The sequence below is a fragment of the Heptranchias perlo genome, chromosome 2 (assembly GCF_035084215.1).
Source record: "Heptranchias perlo isolate sHepPer1 chromosome 2, sHepPer1.hap1, whole genome shotgun sequence".
Lineage (NCBI taxonomy): Eukaryota > Metazoa > Chordata > Chondrichthyes > Hexanchiformes > Hexanchidae > Heptranchias > Heptranchias perlo.
Window position 1 is genome coordinate 97,858,295 of NC_090326.1, and position 20,552 is coordinate 97,878,846.

At 45.1% G+C, this 20,552-nt stretch overlaps 1 protein-coding gene across 3 annotated transcripts in view; it reads left to right on the plus strand.

Annotated features, from left to right (window-relative positions):
• Positions 1-20,552, plus strand: part of mtrr (5-methyltetrahydrofolate-homocysteine methyltransferase reductase) — a 101,786-nt gene that overhangs the window by 56,888 nt on the left and 24,346 nt on the right. For all 3 annotated transcript variants that reach the window (XM_068004700.1, XM_068004708.1, XM_068004719.1), the window contains one exon: positions 329-447. In XM_068004700.1, the coding sequence (XP_067860801.1) occupies positions 329-447 (119 nt within the window). The remainder of the gene's footprint in view (positions 1-328; positions 448-20,552) is intronic.

Genomic DNA, 20,552 nt, shown 5'->3' on the forward strand with positions numbered 1-20,552 from the left:
AGCAATATATACTGCAGTGCATTTACTACAGAACCTAGGGTAACCAGAAAACTAATTGAGTTCTTTCAACAATTTTATTGTACATTTTAATTTTTTTGCTGACATTCCGGGTAATGTGCTGTAATAGGGATTTGAACCTGGGATTACTTAATGCTGATGGAACCATAACACGGTGCAAAGTCAACACTTTCAGGAAACGATGAGAAGGGGGAAAGATGCTGTTTTTGAAAGAATTTTTTTGGAAAAAAATTCATGTAATATGTTTTACTTAAAAATTCTGGAATGGATTTCCTTGATCCTAACTTTTAAATAAACTTTTTTTTTGCAGATTTCTATTTTCAGCCGCCAAAATTCATTTTTCCACCTACCCACTGATACCGCAGTTCCTATTATCATGGTGGGTCCTGGAACTGGCATTGCTCCCTTCATAGGTTTCCTACAGCACCGGTATGTGACCTGTTCTTAATATCAGTACTGGCTGTGAAAATTTTAAAAAATTGAATGTATATTTAAGTGTGTTATGGTTTTTATCAAATTTGAGAGATTGATACTTAAAGATGAAGGAAAGACCAGGGACTATTTTTTGCTTTCGGTACCTTTTTATAGAAGATTAGTCAATCTGCCGTGGCGTTACACACGGGGAGCAGTATTTGGATCAAGCAGAATGAGAGGGCGAGAGATTAATTGGACTAAGATGGGGAGGAGACAGACTGGAGGAAGGGGATGGAAAAGGAAGGAAAGAGGGAGAAGATGGAGCAGGATGAGGAGCGGGAAAGGAGGGCACAGGGGAAGGGATGGAGAAAGGAGTGGGAAGGGGTATGGGGACAAAGGAAGCAAAGGCAGAAAAATTATCTCAATGGAGGAAGGGGGATGGCTGCAAAGATATTTCAGTGAGGTGTGGGAGGAAAGCAGTCAGTGGGGAGGAGACGGTGAGCAAAGAATCCTTCAATTACATTTCCAATGTCAATGTGCATTTATCATGTGATGCCCTCAATTAACTTTACAACTTGCTAATCTCCATTGGGAAAGAGATCCTTATTCCAGCTGGCCATCTTTCCACCTTGTAGTTGCCCAGCAGGGCTGTAACAACCATTATTAAAAGCAGGAAAGGGGGAGGAGGGGTGGGTCATTGCTGGAAAAGATAGTAGGAGAAAGAGAAGGGAAGCAAACAAGGAAAACATAAAAGTAAACAAGAAAAAAAGTAAAAGTACTTCATATACCAGATGGCAATGCTCAGCATTATCATAGAATCATTCAGCATATGAGGAGGCTATGTGCCTCTATTGGCTCTTTGAAAGAGCTATCCAATTAGTCCTACTCCCCTGCTCTTTCCCCATAGCCCTGCAAATTTTTCCTTTTCAACTCTATCTCCAATTCCCTTTTGAAAGTTACTATTGAATCTGCTTCCATCAGCCTTTCAGGTATTGTATTCCAGATGATAATAACTCACTGCATAAAAAAAATTCTCCTCGCCTCCCTTCTGGGAGAACTTTACCAGAACCCCATAACATTTTGTAATGAGAAGAATTTACCTGTCTGGAAAGCATGGCAGTTTGAATGTAGCTCACATTTTGTTGGAGCTTATTTTTCTTGTGTAGATGGATGCATTAGAATCTGTGAAGAAATATGCTGACTAATGACTCAGAACTAGAATGGTAGACATTGCATTTGGAAATGAGATTGAGATAAATGCAGGTAGAGGTTTAAAAGTATTAATGGTATACCAGTGGTCTGTCTCCCTCCCCTATGATATTGCCTATGATGACATTATCAGGGTACAATAGGAACATGGGAACAGGAGTAGTCCATTCAGCCCCTCGTGCCGGCTCCGCCATTTGATAGGATCATGGCTGATCTGTGATCTAGCTCCATATACCCGCCTTTGGCCCATATCCCTTAATACCTTTGATTGCCAAAAAGCTATCAATCTCAGATTTAAATTTAGCAATTGAGCTAGTATCAATTAAATAGTGGAAATTTAAAGTCGTTGTACTGACTCGCATAGTACTGGAAGATCAACAGATTTGGAGGGCATTGATCCTAACTTCCACTTCACTTTGAAGTCCAATATTTTATATATTTCATTTAGGGGTAAGGAAGGAGGATAGAGCTTTGAAATATTGTACAAGAACTATAATATCAATTCCACTTAACAAATAGCTGCTGATGGTCCACCCTCAACTTCAGGCATTGTGTAACACTGGCATTCAGATTTTATTCATTGTGGTATTTCTCCACCAATACGCCTGGCTTTGGGTATTGGGAAAGTCTTTTGATATCTATAAGCAGTTTTAGAGACCCATTTGAAGAGGCACTCATTACATTAAGAAAAAAAATAAGTAATGAGAACTAGTTTTCATCTGGGTGCTAAATCTAAGCATTCTCTCAAAAGTTATGACTGGCCAGGGTTCCTTTCAGGATAAAGGCTCTTTTTATCCTGCTGGTATGTGAGCCCATGCTCTAGTATTGAATTCCACAGCTTTAGAAAGAAGAGAATAGCTGTAGTAACCTCTCGGCCCCTGATTTCTGATCTCAGCTGCCACATTGGCTATGACTCCCTTGGAGCCAGTGAGGTTACTAACAATTGAATGCAGAAGGGAAAATAATTCTCTTTCCAGCTCTTGTAGAAATTTTGCTGAGAGCAGGAAGAATATCAATTTTTCATTTCTTGGTTTGATTATATAAAAACTGCTTAGCTTTAAACCTGTAGGAGTTTGCAGTAGTGCAGAACGTTTGTTCTTATTTGAAATGGTTGTGTATCTTATCATCCAAAACCTATTTCAGAAAAAATCAAAAAATAATATTGTAACTTATTACAGTGGGAAAAAAATTGTTCGGCTCTGGCCATTTTTATTAGGTCACCAGAAATACATTACCTTTATATAGTGTTCTGCGTGATCTTTATTTCAAGACAGATGTTATCAAGTTATCACTGGTTTTGAAGAAAATGTTATTAGATTCTGAAATTCTTAGCAACTACCCGCATTAATGATAACTGATGGTTTTCCCCTACCCTATCTTCACAAGATTTCATTCTTCTATTCGATTGCTTTTAACCAAAGGGGTCGGCAAGTCCAGAGCACAAACTTTGCCATCAGCGTGTCTGACAATGCTGGTCTGTGCTCAGCCAACAGAAAGACATTCTTATATTGGTGCAATAATGACAGTTTATTTCTTCTCTTTTCCTCCTTTTCTGCCTCCAAGGGGTATGAGTCACAATAATGAAACAATCATGCTGGTATTGTCAAGATCAAACGCATCTCATCCCAACAGCGGCAATTGATGGGGAGCCCTGCATTTTGAGCATCTGGTTAGACCACTTTAATAATTTGATATTTCAGAAGTGTTCACCAAAGTCAAACCTGTTGTTATTTTTGGCCTTATTTTTAGATTTTATTGAGTTATTTTTCTCTCCTTTGAGGCTCCACTCACCATTCCATGGCCATGACTGGGGTAACTAGCCTCCATATATATTTATCTTTCACATGGATATAACAAGGCTGATTTTAATGTCCAGTGAGTCCCGTCTGCTTCTGTTAGAATGCAGGCAGGTATACTGAACCACAAAATTAGGCAGAATCAGTTCTGCTTGATTTCCACTTAATTTCAGCCACGTTTAACTGGCTGTTCGGGCTTGGGGCAGCCATTGAAAGCGCTCACCCAAAGCAGGTGGGAGCATCACTACCACATTCAAAAAGGACTTGGAAGACCCCTGCTCTATTCTGCAACTGGTGGGTGAGCTGGGCATCTAGGAAACCTGCAGAAAAGGCATGCAAGTAGACATTTCAGCGGGAGGGCATTTAAAAGGCCCACAGTGGTTGGGGTAAGTGTTTTTAGGTTATTTCTGGGCTCTTTTTGTTAATTTTCTTTGTTTTTTTCTGCTGGCTGTTCTCTTGTATGTATGTGCCAGTTGATATTTTTTTGCCCCGTCCCCTTTATTGGTACCAGTGGGCTTCTCAATGGGCAGTCTCTGAGCTGATGTGTTTGAAAAAGAAAGGAGGACCTATGAAGGGATGTCGAATAGGTCAGGCTGGCTGAAAAGTGCTCCATGGCTTCGCGTTGGCACACACACCTGGAGAAAGAGGTGAAATTACCTCACTTTGGTAGATGGAGGCTCTTCCTCCCAAAGGAAGCCATGCCAGCAGACACTTAGTGGCTTCATTACTGTACTTGAAAGCTTGAGCATCTGTTGTGCTGGATGGTCAGAAGCAGCCCATTCACAACATGTCATGCTTTACATGAAAGGAGATATGCCAGGGTAATTGAGAACCAGCATTGCTTCCGTAGTTGCAGCTGCCAAGATGTCGCCGACTATTTCTGCAACACTCGGCACACCTACCTGCCAATCCTTGCGGGATCCTGTCTTGGGTCCTAGGTCAGCAGAGAGGCAGATACAGAGCTGTGCTGTGAATTGCAAGGACACCTGCGGAAATCTTGAGCATAGAGCTGGCACGGTAACGGTCAGTTGGGGCCTGAATCGTGATTGTATATCCTTGCTAGGAATGCTGCAGTGCAGACCTGTGTGGATGGTACTATAGTGGTGCAAAGGTCAATACTTCTTGGAAGCACAACCACGATGTCAACAGCTATTAAGCGGGGCTGGGTACTGGGGTGTTCCATTATTTGTCTGCAGACTCATGACTGCACCTAGGGTTTCCATTCCCTTAGTTTTTGTTTGATACTTCTTAATCTGCTACTCCATCAGCCAAGACAAATGCTGTTGATGGGTTGAGATGCCTTTTAAGGCTCTCCAAAAACATTGTTAATTTCTGAGCCTCCATTATGTCCCATCCATTGAATTTGATTTAAATGCATTTTTCCTCACCCACCACTAGAGTCCTCCCTAGACCAATCTTAGTCTGCACATGGAATTGTGAATAATAACAACAACTTGCATTTATACAGCGGCTTTAATGTAGAGAAACATTGCAAAGAAAAAATAGATGCCAAGTCAAAAAAGAGATTCTAGAAGGGATAGAATCATAGGTTACAGCACGGAAGGAGGCCATTCGGCCCATCGAGTCCACGCCGGCTCTACGTAAGAGCAATCCAGCTGGTCCCATTTCCCCGCACTTTCCCCATAGCCCTGCAAATTCTTTCCTTTCAAGTACTTATCCAGTTCCCTTTCGAAGGCCATGATTGAATCTGCCTCCACCATCCCGTCGGGCATGCATTCCAGATCCTAATCACTCGCTGTGTTTAAGAAAAAATGTTTTTCCTCATGTCATCTTTGGTTCTTTTGCCAATCATTTTAATTCTGTGTCCGCTGGCCCTTGACCCTTCAGCCAATGGGAACAGTTTCTCTCTATCTACTCCGTCTAGACCCTTCATGATTTTGAATACCTCTATCAAATCTCCTCTCAACCGTCTCTGTTCCAAGGAGAACAACCTCCGCTTCTCCAGTCTATCCATGTAACTAAAGTCCCTCATCCCTGGAATCATTATAGTAAATCTCCTCTGCACCCTCTCGAACGCTTTCACATCTTTCCTGAAGTGCGGTGCCTAGAACTGGACACAATACTCCAGTTGTGGCCGAACCAGTGTTTTATAAAGGTTCATCATGACTTCCATATTTTTGTATTCTATGTCTCTGTTTATAAAGCCCAGGATCCCGTATGCTTTTTTAACTGCTTTCTCAACCTGCCCTGCCATTTTCAACGATTTGTGCGCATATACCCCTAGATCTCTCTGTTCCTGTAACCCTTTTTTTTATTTGTTCATGGGATGTGGGCATCGCTGGCAAGGCCAGTGTTTATTGCCCATCCCTAATTGCCCTTGAGAAGGTGGTGCTGATTCGCCTTGAACCGCTGCAGTCCATGTGGGTGAAGGTTCTCCCACTGTGCTGTTAGGTAGGGAGTTCCAGGATTTTGACCCAGCGATGATGAAGGAACGGTGATATGTTTCCAAGTCGGGATGGTGTGTGACTTGGAGGGGAACGTGCAGGTGGTGGTGTTCCCATGTGCCTGCTGCCCTTGTCCTTCTCGGTGGTAGAAGTTGCGGGTTTGGGAGATGCTGTCAAAGAAACCTTGGCGAGTTGCTGCAGTGCATCCTGTGGATGGTGCACACTGCAGCCACGGTGTGCCGGTGGTGAAGGGAGTGAATGTTTAGGGTGGTGGATGGGGTGCCAATCATGCGGGCTGCTTTGTCCTGGATGGTGTCGAGCTTCTTGAGTGTTGTTGGAGCTGCACTCATCCAGGCTAGTGGAGAGTATTCCATCACACTCCTGACTTGTGCCTTGTAGATGGTGGAAAGGGTTTGGGGAGTCAGGAGGTGAGTCACTCGCCGCAGAATACCCACCCTCTGACCTGCTCTTGTAGCCACAGTATGTATGCGGCTGGTCCAGTTAAGTTTCTGGTGATCCCCAGGATGTTAATGGTGGGGGATTCAGCGATGGTAATGTCGTTGAATATCAAGGGGAGGTGGTTAGACTCTCTTGTTGGAGATGGTCATTGCCTGGCACTTGTCTGGCACGAATGTTACTTGCCACTTATCAGCCCAAGCCTGGATGTTGTCCAGGTCTTGCAGCATGCGGGCACGGACTGCTTCATTATCTGAGGGGTTGTGAATGGAACTGAACACTGCGCAATCATCAGCGAACATCTGCATTTCTGATCTTATAATGGAGGGAAGGTCATTAATGAAGCAGCAGAAGATGGTTGGGCCTAGGACACTGCCCTGAGGACCTCTTGCTGCAGTGTCCTGGGACTGAGATGATTGGCCTCCAACAACCACTACCATCTTCCTTTGTGCTGGGTATGACTCCAGCCACTGGAGAGTTTTCCCCCTGATTCCCATTGACTTCAATTTTACGAGGGCTCCTCAGTGCCACGCTTGGTCAAATGCTGCCTTGATGTCAAGGGCAGTCACTCTCACCTCACCTCTGGAATTCAGCTCTTTTGTCCATGTTTGGACCAAGGCTGTAATGAGGTCTGGAGCCGAGTGGTCCTGGCGTAACCCAAACTGAGCATTGGTGAGCAGGTTATTGGTGAGTAAGTGCCGCTTGATAGCACTGTCGACGACACCTTCCATCACTTTGCTGATGATTGAGAGTAGAATGATGGGGCGGTAATTGGCCAGATTGGATTTGTCCGGCTTTTTGTGGACAGGACATATCTGGGCAATTTTCCACATTGTCGGGTAGATGCCAGTGTTGTAGCTGTACTGGAACAGTTTGGCTAGCAGCGCGGTTAGTTCTGGAGCACAAGTCTTCAGCACGACAGCCGGGATGTCGTCAGGGCCCATAGCCTTTGCTGTATACAATGAACTCAGCCGTTTCTTGATATCACATGGAGTGAATCGAATTGCCTGAAGACTGGCTTCTGTGACGTTGGGGATATCAGGAGGAGGCCAAGGTAGATTATCCACTCGGCACTTCTGGCTGAAGATGGTTGCAAACACTTCAGCCTTGTCTTTTGCACTCAAGTGCTGGACTCTGCCATCATTGAGGAGGGGAAGTTCACAGAGCCTCCTCCTCCCGTTAGTTGTTTAATTGTCTACCACCATTCACGACTGGGTGTGGCAGGACTGCAGAGCTTTGATCTGGTCCGTTGGTTGTGGAATCGCTTAGCTCTGTCTATAGCACGTTGCTTCCGCTGTTTAGCATGCATGTAGTCCTGAGTTGTAGCTTCACCAGGTTGACACCTCATTTTTAGGTACACCTGGTGCTGCTCCTGGCATGCTCGTCTATACTCCTCATTGAACCAGGGTTGATCCTCTGGCTTGTTGGTAATGGTAGAGTGAGGAATATGCCGGGCCATGAGGTTACAGATTGAGCTGGAATACATTTTTGCTGCTGCTGATGGCTCACAGCACCTCATGGATGACCAGTTTTGAGCTGCTAGATCTGTTCTGAATCTATCCCATCTAGCACAGTGGTAGTGTCACACAACACATTGGTGTCCTCAGTGTGAAGACGGAACTTCGTCGCCACAAGGACTGTGCGGTGGTCACTCCTACCAATACTGTCATGGATAGTTGCATCTGTGACAGGTAGATTGGTGAGGACAAGGTCATGTAGGTTTTTCTCTCGTGTTGACCTGCCGCAGGCCCAGTCTAGCAGCTATGTCCTTCAGGACTCGGCCAGCTTGGCCAGTGGTGGTGCTACCGAGCCACTGTTGGTGATGGACATTGAAGTCCCCCACCCAGAGCACATTTTGTGCCCTTGCTACCCTCAGTGCTTCCTCCAAGTGGTGCTCAACATGGAGGAGGACTGATTCATCAGCTGAGGGAGGGCGGTAGGTGGTAATCAGCAGGAGGTTTCCTTGCCCATGTTTGACCTGATGCCATGAGATTTCATGGGGTCCAGAGTCAATGTTGAGGACTCCTAGGGCCTCTCCCTCCTGACTGTATATCACTGTACCACCACCTCTGGTGGGTCCGTCTTGCCGGTGGGATAGGACATACCCAGGGATGGTGATGGAAGAGTCTGGGACTCTGGCTGAAAGGTATGATTCTGTGAGTATGGCTATGTCAGGCTGTTGCTTGACTAGTCTGTGGGACAGCTCTCCCAATTTTGGCACAAGTCCCCAGATATTATTGAGGAGGACTTTGCAGGGTCGACTGGGCTTGGTTTGCCTTTGTCGTGTCCGGTGCCTAGTGTTTCGATGCTAGGTGGTCTGTCTGGTTAGAGTTGTGCCCTCTAGTTTATATTGCCTCTCCTCATTCTTCCTACTGAAATGTATCACTTGTCGGCCCATGCCACCAGCCTGTCTATATCCTTTTGAAGTCTATCACTATCCTCCTCACTGATTATTACCCTTCCAAGTTTGTTGAACGAGATAGAATTTAAGCAGGGTCTTAAAGGAGGACAGTGTTACGTAGACAATCGTTCATTATGGGATAATGTATACTCTACGAAAAATGCTGAGAAAATAAAATTGTTGTTTCCAACCTCCACCTTTAGGCAACCATTCTCTGCTACCATGTAAAAAGTCAGATCGCCAAGTGGTGAAGGATAGAATACTAGAGCCTCGTCTTCTGTTGCTTCCAAGCCTTTATTCTGAGATCCCCCTTGCACACCATGCACCACCAAGATAGGCTTCCTCCTGTAAATGGATATGATGTGGAGATGCCGGTGATGGACTGGGGTTGACAATTGCAAACAATTTTACAACACCAAGTTATAGTCCAACAAATTTATTTTAAATTCCACAAGCTTTCGGAGAAATGACATTTCCACACCATTCACCTGAGGAAGGAGGAAGCCTCCGAAAGCTTGTGGAATTTAAAATAAATTTGTTGGACTATAACTTGGTGTTGTTAAATTGTTTACAATAAATGGATATGAGAGAGTCCCCAATTGATACCCACCAGCTGAATATAATTAACACCAATTGATATAAATCACATGGATACAATTAACAGACAGGTAGGTGGAGAAGTAGAGGGGTTTAGGAAGAGAATTCCAGAGTGGAGCCTAGGCGCCTGAAGGCATGGCCACCAATGCTGGGGTAAAAGCATGACGGGATGCAAAAGAGGCCAGAGTCAGAGGAACAGAGAGCTTGAGAGGGGGAGGGGTTTTAGTGCTAGGGGAACAGAAAGGTTGAGGTCGCAGAGATAGGAAAGGGCAAGGCCATAGAGATTTAAAGCATGATAATGAGGATTTTAAATTTGAGGCCTTGGGAAACAAGGGAGCCAATGTAAGTTATTGAGGGCGGGGTGATCGTCAAACAGGACTTGTGGGATAGGATCGGGGCAAGAGTTTTCAATGAGCTGGTACATGGAGGATAGGAGGCCAGGAGAGCATTGGAATACTCGGGACTAGAGGTGACAAAAGGCATGAATGTGGGTTTCAGCGGCAGATGGGCTGAGGTGGTGGTAGATGCGGCGACAGAGGTGAAAGTAGGCGGTCTTTGTGATGGGAGAGGATTATGGGATCAGATGCTCAGCTCAGGATCAATCAGCACGCCACGGTTTTGAGCAGCCTGAAATAGTGGCTGGGGAGGGAGATGAAGTCAGTGGTGATGGTATGGAGTTTGTGACAGGTGCTAAAGCCAACTTCGAACTTTGCAGTTTTAGGTGGAGGAATGATGTGGAGATGCCGGTGATGGACTGGGGTTGACAATTGTAAACAATTTTACAACACCAAGTTATAGTCCAACAATTTTATTTTAAAATCCACAAGCTTTCGGAGGCTTCCTCCTTAGGTAAATGTGGAACTGAAATCCTCAAACCTATCGCATTTATAAATCACAGAACAATGCCTGGTGATTACAGAGAGTCTTTTCAACTGTCCGTTGCCAAGGCAACCAAAGTGTTCAGACAGATAGGTGTTACCTGCAGGCCCACCGAATATACAAACGGCCAGAACTAAAAAAACAGATGATGTGGAGATGCCAATTAAAAAAAAGAGCGAGAGAGGTAGAAACATAGAAACGTCCGGAAGGAAAAGACAGCAATTGACCCGTTATATTAAAAACAGATAACATTTGTTCGCTGGTGGGGTAACGTGTAGCGTGACATGAACCCAAGATCCCGGTTGAGGCCGTCCTCATGGGTGCGGAACTTGGCTATCAATTTCTGCTCGACGATTTTGCGTTGTCGAGTGTCTCGAAGGCCGCCTTGGAGTACGCTTACCCGAAGGTCGGTGGCTGAATGTCCTTGACTGCTGAAGTGTTCCCCGACTGGGAGGGAACCCTCCTGTTTGGCGATTGTTGCGCGGTGTCCGTTCATCCGTTGTCGCAGCGTCTGCATGGTCTCGCCAATGTACCATGCTCTGGGGCATCCTTTCCTGCAACGTATGAGGGAGACAACGTTGGCCGAGTCACAGGAGTATGAACCATGCACCTGGTGGGTGGTGTCCTCTCGTGTGATGGTGGTATCTGTGTCGATGATCTGGCATGTCTTGCAGAGGTTACCGTGGCAGGGTTGTGTGGTGTCGTGGACGCTGTTCTCCTGAAAGCTGGGTAATTTGCTGCAAACAATGGTCTGTTTGAGGTTGGGTGGCTGTTTAAAGGCGAGTAGTGGAGGTGTGGGGATGGCCATAGCGAGGTGTTCGTCGTCATTGATGACATGTTGAAGGCTGCGGAGAACATGGCGTAGTTTCTCCGCTCCGGGGAAGTATTGGACGACGAAGGGTACTCTGTTGGTTATGTCTCGTGTTAGTCTTCTGAGGAGGTCTATGCGGTTTTTCGCTGTGGCCCGTCGGAACTGTCGATCGATGAGTCGAGCGTCATATCCCGTTCTTACTAGGGCGTCGATGTATCTGGTGTATAGTGTTGGTTGGAGGTCCTGTGCAGTGAAGACGTCCTGCTCGAACTTGTGCATGAAAATGTTGGCGTATTGAGGTGCGAATTTGGTCCCCATGGCTGTTCCGTGTGTTTGGGTAAAGAACTGGTTATTGAAGGTGAAGACATTGTGATCCAGGATGAAGCAGATGAGTTGTAGGATGGGTCTGGAGATTGGCTGTTGTTGGTGTTGAGTATTGATGCTGTCGCAGCGATGCAGTCATCGTGGGGGATACTGGTGTAAGTATGACGGCATCGCTGCGACAGCATCAATACTCAACACCAACAACAGCCAATCTCCAGACGCCATCCTACAACTCATCCGCTTCATCCTGGATCACAATGTCTTCACCTTCGATAACCAGTTCTTTACCCAAACACACGGAACAGCCATGGGGACCAAATTTGCACCCCAATACGCCAACATTTTCATGCACAAGTTCGAGCAGGACTTCTTCACTGCACAGGACCTCCAACCAACGCTATACACCAGATACATCGATGACATTTTCTTTCTATGGACCCACGGCGAAGAATCACTGAAGAGACTACACGATAACATCAACAAGTTCCATCCCACCATCAAGCTCACCATGGACGACTCCTCAGAATCAGTTTCTTTCTTGGACACACGAATCTCCATCAAAAACGGGCACCTCAGCACCTCACTCTACCGCAAGCCCACGGACAACCTCACGATGCTCCACTTTTCCAGCTTCCACCCTAACCACGTCAAAGAGGCCATCCCCTATGGACAGGCCCTGCGAATACACAGGGTCTGCTCAGACGAGGAGGAACGCGATGGACACCTTCAGACGCTGAAAGACGCCCTCGTAAGAACGGGATATGACGCTCGACTCATCGATCGACAGTTCCGACGGGCCACAGCGAAAAACCGCATAGACCTCCTCAGAAGACTAACACGAGACACAACCAACAGAGTACCCTTCATCGTCCAGTACTTCCCCGGAGCGGAGAAACTACGCCATGTTCTCCGCAGCCTTCAACATGTCATCAATGACGACGAACACCTCGCTATGGCCATCCCCACACCTCCACTACTCGCCTTTAAACAGCCACCCAACCTCAAACAGACCATTGTTCGCAGCAAATTACCCAGCTTTCAGGAGAACAGCGTCCACGACACCACACAACCCTGCCACGGTAACCTCTGCAAGACATGCCAGATCATCGACACAGATACCACCATCACACGAGAGGACACCACCCACCAGGTGCATGGTTCATACTCCTGTGACTCGGCCAACGTTGTCTACCTCATACGTTGCAGGAAAGGATGCCCCAGAGCATGGTACATTGGCGAGACCATGCAGACGCTGCGACAACGGATGAACGGACACCGCGCAACAATCGCCAAACAGGAGGGTTCCCTCCCAGTCGGAGAACACTTCAGCAGTCATGGACATTCATCCACCGACCTTCGGGTAAGCGTACTCCAAGGCGGCCTTCGAGACACTCGACAACGCAAAATCGTCGAGCAGAAATTGATAGCCAAGTTCCGCACCCATGAGGACGGCCTCAACCGGGATCTTGGGTTCATGTCACGCTACACGTTACCCCACCAGCGAACAAATGTTATCTGTTTTTAATATAACGGGTCAATTGCTGTCTTTTCCTTCCGGATGTTTCTATGTTTCTACCTCTCTCGCTCTTTTTTTAATTGGCATCTCCACATCATCTGTTATTTTAGTTCTGGCCGTTTGTATATTCGGTGGGCCTGCAGGTAACACCTATCTGTCTGAACACTTTGGTTGCCTTGGCAACGGACAGTTGAAAAGACTCTCTGTAATCACCAGGCATTGTTCTGTGATTTATAAATGCGATAGGTTTGAGGATTTCAGTTCCACATTCACCTGAGGAAGGAGGAAGCCTCCGAAAGCTTGTGGATTTTAAAATAAAATTGTTGGACTATAACTTGGTGTTGTAAAATTGTTTACAATTAGGTGGAGGAAGTTGTGGTTCATCCAAGACTGGATGTCAGTCAAGCAGTTTGGCAGAACAGAGACACTGAAGCGGTCCTGAGAGGTGGTGGAGAAGCATTGTTGTCTTGTAGGATAAGAGGCTCAGAGAACTGAGAGTTGTCTCCACCTCCTTTGAGCTTTGGAACCAGTTTCTGTATGAGGGGGACTGGGACAGCCCCACTTCACTATAATAATCCCTCAAACAATATTTTGTGGTGAGATTGGGATAGGGCAGCACGATATTATGGAAAATCATCAAACAGTAACAAATGGGGGGGTTTAGAGTGCATTTACATTACAACATTACTGTTGGTACAAAGTGGTTTCCAATGCTAAACTTGTGCAATGTAAATCTAGAATTCAGGTCTGGCCTGATACAAGAGTGAAATGGAGTGAGAATGCTTCTTCTGGGGAGTCTGCCCTGCTTCACTTCATTTTGGTATCAGATAGAGCCTCAAATCAAGATTTAAACTGCATTTGCGCAATATCTGTATTGTTGGTGTGACGAGAAACTGCTTGGCACTGAAGCTACAGTTGTAGGATAAATGCACCCTTAGAAGCATATTGATGGGGCAGGAAGGCCATCAGAGGCATGGAGTGAGCGGTAAAGGGGAATTGTCAGCAGATGCATTGAGAAAATGAGAGGACAATATGATTTATCAACACCATTGTTTAGTATTTTTATCAGTGAATTAAATCCCATGGTTAAGGATCTGCTTTCTGTTGCTTTGGAAATATCACAATCCCTGGATGATGCTGTAACATGCCTGCATTTAAAAGCTTGGATTCAAAATAGATAATAGTGTCCATTTGTTACTTGGAGAAGTAATGAAGGCTTGATAGAAGCAGCTATCACATACCTTTCATTTAAAAAAAATTAAAACTTTTGAGCCCTGCATTTGACAATTTTTTCCTGAGCAATAAATGGTTAGTTCTTAGTAAATACTTATCCAATGGCTTTGAATCAGCTTCTTGAAGCTTAGGTACCAACTGCATTGGTGTCACCAGCTGCAAGCTACTCTTAGAGTGGGAATTTCTTCTTGGAAGTGCTCCCTTTATAGTTTTGGTTGAATGCCCCAAATGCAATCCAATGTTTTTATAGTATGGTAAGGTTTTGTCCAGATACATTTCTTTTTTTAAAAAAAAATCTTTTTGTAAAAAGAAAAGACATTGCACTTGACTGCAGTTATTTGCAGTTTTCACGATCCAAAGCATTGCAAAGACAGACCACAACAAACACTGACCAACATGACGTGGTCATCGACGCCCATAATTAAAATTCTTCATTTTTTGCCAATGTTTATGGTTCTGTGTTTTCAGTTTTATTTTTGAAAAAATGTTCCGGGAATTTTTTGAAATTCATTTTGGACCTTTTGGAAACTGGATTAAAAATTGGGAGGGGAGGGATTTAAATGCTTGGTGGCAATCAGAGAAAAAATTCTTACTACACTGCAACTTTTCTCATGTTGTATGTCATCAGTATTATTTCTCCATGTCATCTCCCTGTGTAGGAATGTGTAAGAAGCAAAAGTATTACATTAGGATTCCATAACTGATTTTTATTTTGTTTTAATTGAAACAACGAAAAATTATACAAAGCCCAACTATATTGATAGTCTCCTTGAAGTGGATAAAAGAAAGGTGAAGTCCCTTACATAACAAATGGGAGGCCACCATTGCCCAAATATGGAGTCTGAGGTTTTTCATTGGATGACTCCTTTTGGAATGTCATGCACCTATTCAACCCCTTCTACAATCAGACATCTAATGCAAACTACATTCAAGGTTTCTACAAAACTGCAAAAGCTAGAACATTTCAGTGTTGGAAGAAATCTTTTGTGTTGCCGCCATGCACTTGCTAGGTGCTGCAGGTGTTCAACTCGGTTCTTACAATCTGCCTCTGCCTGACATTATCTGCCACTGTTTTAGACAATGTGATTTTGAACTGCAGTTTATTCAAGCTTTGGCAACTTAGAGGCTCAGCCAGTAATGTAACAACTGGCAGAGGCATTCTGTGTTCAAGTTGTGCTGGGCTTTAGACATCACACAAAAACAAACAATACATTTAACAGTGTGTCCAAACACTACTGCAAAGCTGACCAGAAAGAACTTCACAGCTTTCAGTCTTTCAGTGAAGGTTGCTGTATTTGTCGGGACGTGGAGATGCCGGTGATGGACTGGGGTTGACAATTGTAAACAATTTTACAACACCAAGTTATAGTCCAGCAATTTTATTTTAAATTCACAAGCTTTCGGAGGCTTCCTCCTTCGTCAGGTGAACAAAGCTTTTAAATGCAGGCATGTTACAGCATCATCCAGGGATTGTGATATTTCCAAAGCAACAGAAAGCAGATCCTTAACCATGGGATTTAATTCACTGATAAAAATACTAAACAATGGTGTTGATAAATCATATTGTCCTCTCATTTTCTCAATGCATCTGCTGACAATTCCCCTTTACCGCTCACTCCATGCCTCTGATGGCCTTCCTGCCCCATCAATATGCTTCTAAGGGTGCATTTATCCTACAACTGTAGCTTCAGTGCCAAGCAGTTTCTCGTCACACCAACAATACAGATATTGCGCAAATGCAGTTTAAATCTTGATTTGAGGCTCTATCTGATACCAAAATGAAGTGAAGCAGGGCAGACTCCCCAGAAGAAGCATTCTCACTCCATTTCACTCTTGTATCAGGCCAGACCTGAATTCTAGATTTACATTGCACAAGTTTAGCATTGGAAACCACTTTGTACCAACAGTAATGTTGTAATGTAAATGCACTCTAAACCCCCCCATTTGTTACTGTTTGATGATTTTCCATAATATCGTGCTGCCCTATCCCAATCTCACCTGACGAAGGAGGAAGCCTCCGAAAGCTTGTGAATTTAAAATAAAATTGCTGGACTATAACTTGGTGTTGTAAAATTGTTTACAATTTGTCGGGACATGGATGAAGTGAGCTTGGCATTGAGTTTAATTTCTCATGCACATTTTACCATGTATTATGTTGCCATTTTCTTTCACATCAGACCATATTGTGCTATACCTTTGTCAATGCAAACGCTCACTGACACAATGCTCACAAATTACATGAACAAAATATTTGTATTAATCAGCTGGATTCCTGCCACAAAATAATAGAATCAGAACAAGACCAACACAGGGGATCATTCAAAACATGCCAGGACTCTTCAAATACAATGGGGATAACTTTCAACTTTGGTAGGGGCATATAGCTGGTGGTATCAGATCAGTCGCCCATTATATATCTCATCCGATTTGCCTTTCCATTGGCTTCAATAATCAGGTGTGATGTATAACGCATGATGATGGCTGATCCAATACCATCACTTTTATGCCCCTGCTGAAGTTGAAAGTTACCCCCAATGCTTGACATAAAATTGTTTTCCAGACACTTCTTCACCTTTTTAACCAAAATGCTATTTTCTTCATCCAGTTACTTGCACGCTCTCAGGACTTTTCTCCACAGGGCAGTACTTGTGTACAAATACCATCGTCTTCTGCGTTCTTCTCGCTGCTCCCCAGCACTCTTCCCTCTGCACCCCTGCTGTAGTAGAAGTAATCCAATTGCAGGATAGTAGGCTGTTTGGTGAATCCAGAAACTCTTTGCAGTTTAAATCCAGGTCAGGTAAATGGGGGGAAAAGCAGGTTTTAATTGTAGGATAATGCAATGCAAAATAGGGTAAAAATTGAAAGAAAAGGAGGGCTGGGGGAATGTTGGTTCATGCGCAAAGCATTATTTCAATGTTTGTTGTTGTACTCTTCAAATTAATTAATTTGATTTCATTTCGTAGAACAAAATAATTTTGTGGTGTCATATAAAGAGAACATCCAATAATTTGCTTGCGTAATACACAAAAGCATTCCTTTCTCTGTCCTCATTAGCTAAGCATGGAATATAATTGTTGGGGATAGCCAAAAAGAATCCTAACAGCAAGGAACAGTCCTTGTTTTTCCTGAGCGTGATGGTATAAAGGATTATTTGAAACATTTATAGATGACTTATTTGCACCCACAGGGAATATTCGACTTATGCAAATATTTTGTGATTTTAAATTGCCAAGATTGACTTTAATATGGTTTCCTACTGTGAATAAGGAGGAGAAGTTTGAATATATCTTTAGGCTATGGTCAGCTAACATTTAGTGTGTGCTGTGTAGATAGCAGAATATGTGTTACCACCATGTGATTTCAATATTGCAGTTTCTGGGAGAGAAGCTAAATCATTAGTGAAATAGGCTTCTAAACTTTTCTTAAAGCAAACTTGGTTTAAATGTTATGGCACAGCATATATATTCTTTTATTGTTTTATCATTTTTGTTCAACTCCTTGGCCTCCCCCAAAAAAGAAAGAAGCTAATTTTCACCCTCTTTTTTTCCCTCGGGAAGTGCCTTCACCAGAAACTCAAAGACTGACAGAAGAAAGCTGCTCAGTGTGGGGATTTGTAGGGTTTAAAAAAAAATGTCCTACTTCTCTTTGGCATTATTATTCTGATATATCCTTCCTGACATCTAGGGGTAAATTTTAACCCAAAAGAACAGATGGGGTGCGGGGGGGCAGTAAAAATTTTAAAAGTTTAGAGTGGGAACGAATCCTGGCTCCAACCCACCGACTTCTGTATTTCACCCAGCCGGCAGGATGATATTTGAAGGGGTAATTAAGGTATTTGAAGTAGTTAAGGGAATTAAATTTTAATGTATTGAGGCAGACAAACGATTTTAACTCTACCTGAACATGTCTCCCGTGGCCTAAAAGACGCCACGGAAATGGAGGCGAGTTGCAGCAGGCACCCATTTGGACCTTCAAACCAGCGATTGACACGTGAAGAAAAGGTGAGTTTTTACACCAGGGCAATCAGTTCTCTCAGACAGACCTTTGGCTGGGAGTTCTTTGTGTTTAGACTGAGATTTCTTAGTTTACACTCAGAATTCTTGAGTTCACACATATTTACCTACATTTTGGACCCCCTCAAACTGACACCATCAGGATGGGGGGGGCGCAATGGATTTATTCAGCAGTACATCTGAGGAAGAGGCACATCAGCATCCGCGACAGGCAGGGCGTGCAGTTCTGGAAGTTGCAGCTCCACAAGACAGAGGTGCGCCACAAGGACCTGTAGAAGAGCAGAGAGAGGACCAATGGAGGGCCAAGGTCGCAGGAGGTATTACCCACGTGAGAGGATCTACAGGCAGAGGCTGAGCTTCCTGAACCTCTCTGAGGAGCAGTACCTCTGAAGGTTCAGATTGAATCGCCAGGTGGTTGCAGAGATCTGCAGGCTACTTCGTGCAGAGCTGCTCCCGGATGGGCATGGTGGGCATGCATTGCCCGACGGAGTTAAAGTCGCCACTGCCCTCAATTTCTCCGCCTCCGGATCCTTCCAGAGCACCACGGGTGACATCACCAGGATCGCTCAGTCTTCTGCACATGAGTGTATACGACAGGTGATAGATGGCTTGTTTGCCAGGGCATCCCACTACCTCAACTTCCCTGCGACGACATCAGCCAGACTGAGGGGGCAGTGGGTTTTCACACTCTGGCAGGCTTCTCGCGGGTACAGGGTGCAATTGATTGCACACACGTAGCAATCCGAAGACCTGCACATGAGCCAGGACTGTTTATCAACCGAAAGGGATATCACTCCACCAACGCGCAGCTGGTTTGAGACCACCGGAAGATGTTTCTGCGGGTGTGTGCGAAGTTCCCAATAGCTGCCATGATTCCATCATTCCGTGTGAATCCAACATCCCGGCCCTTTCCACGCACAAGACAGACTTAAGGGCTGGCTCCTTGGAGATAAGGGATGCCCCCTGCAGATGTGGCTCATGACACCTCTGAGAAACCCCACCAGCGAGGCACAGCGACAGTCACATCACCACCAGGTCTGTCGTTGAACAAACCATTGGAATGCTCAAGATACATTTCAGGAGCCTGGATCGATCTGGGGGATCCCTTCAGTGCTCACTGGTGAGGGTGTGTAGAATAATAGTTGTGTGTTGCATCCTGCACAACATCGCTCAACAGAGTGGATTACAGATGGATGAGGTTTCATGCGCTCATGAAGCAGCCGCATCTGCCATCAATGTTGATGAAGATGAGGAGGGGGATGCTGGGCAAACCATCAGCAGAGCAGCATCTCGCCTAGCTCGGCCCAACCATCTTCAGTTATAAGAACATAAGAAATTGGAGCAGGAGTAGGCCAATCGGCCCCTCGAGCCTGCTCCGCCATTCAATAAGATCATGGCTGATCTGATCCCAACCACAAATCTTCATCAATGACCTTCCCTCCATCATAAGGTCAGAAATGGGGATGTTCACTGATGATTGCACAATGTTCAGTTCCATTCACAACCCCTCAAATAATGAAGCAGTCCGTGCCCGCATGCAACAAGACCTGGACAACATTCAGGCTTGGACTGATAAGTGGCAAGTAACATTCGCGCCGGACAAGTGCCAGGCAATGACCATCTCCAACAAGAGAGAGTCTAACCACCTCCCCTTGACATTCAACAGCATTACCATCGCCGAATTCCCCACCATCAACATCCTGGGGGTCACCATTGACCAGAAACTGAACTGGACCAGCCACATAAATATTGTGGCTACAAGAGCAGGTCAGATGCTGGGTATTCTGCGGCAAGTGACTCACCTCCTGACTCCCCAAAGCCTTTCCACCATCTACAAGGCACAAGTCAGGAGTGTGATGGAATACTCTCCACTTGCCTGGATGAGTGCAGCTCCAACAACACTCAAGAAGCTCGACACCACCCAGGAAAAAGCTGCCCGCTTGATTGGTACCTCATCCACCACCCTAAACATTCACTCCCTTCACCATCGGTGCACCGTGGCTGCAGTGTGTACCATCCACAGGATGCACTGCAGCAACTCGCCAAGGCTTCTTCGACAGCACCTCCCAAACCCGCGACCTCTACCACCTAGAAGGACAAGGGCAGCAGGCACATGGGAACAACACCACCTGCACGTTCCCCTCCAAGTCACACACTATCCCGACTTGGAAATATATCGCCGTTCCTTCATCGTTGCTGGGTCAAAATCCTGGAACTCCCTACCTAACAGCACTGTGGGAGAACCTTCACCACATGGACTGCAGCAGTTCCAGAAGGCGGCTCACCACCACCTTCTCAAGGGCAATTAGGGATGGGCAATAAATGCTGGCCTCGCCAGTGCGCCTTCATCCGATGAACGAATAAAAAACAAGCTGATCGTGATGCCAGCGAGTCACTCATATTTGATAGATTCTCATAGGGAGATCTGCAAAGTGATGATAGTCAAGGACTCCGACCACCTGGAACGGCCACCACCACCA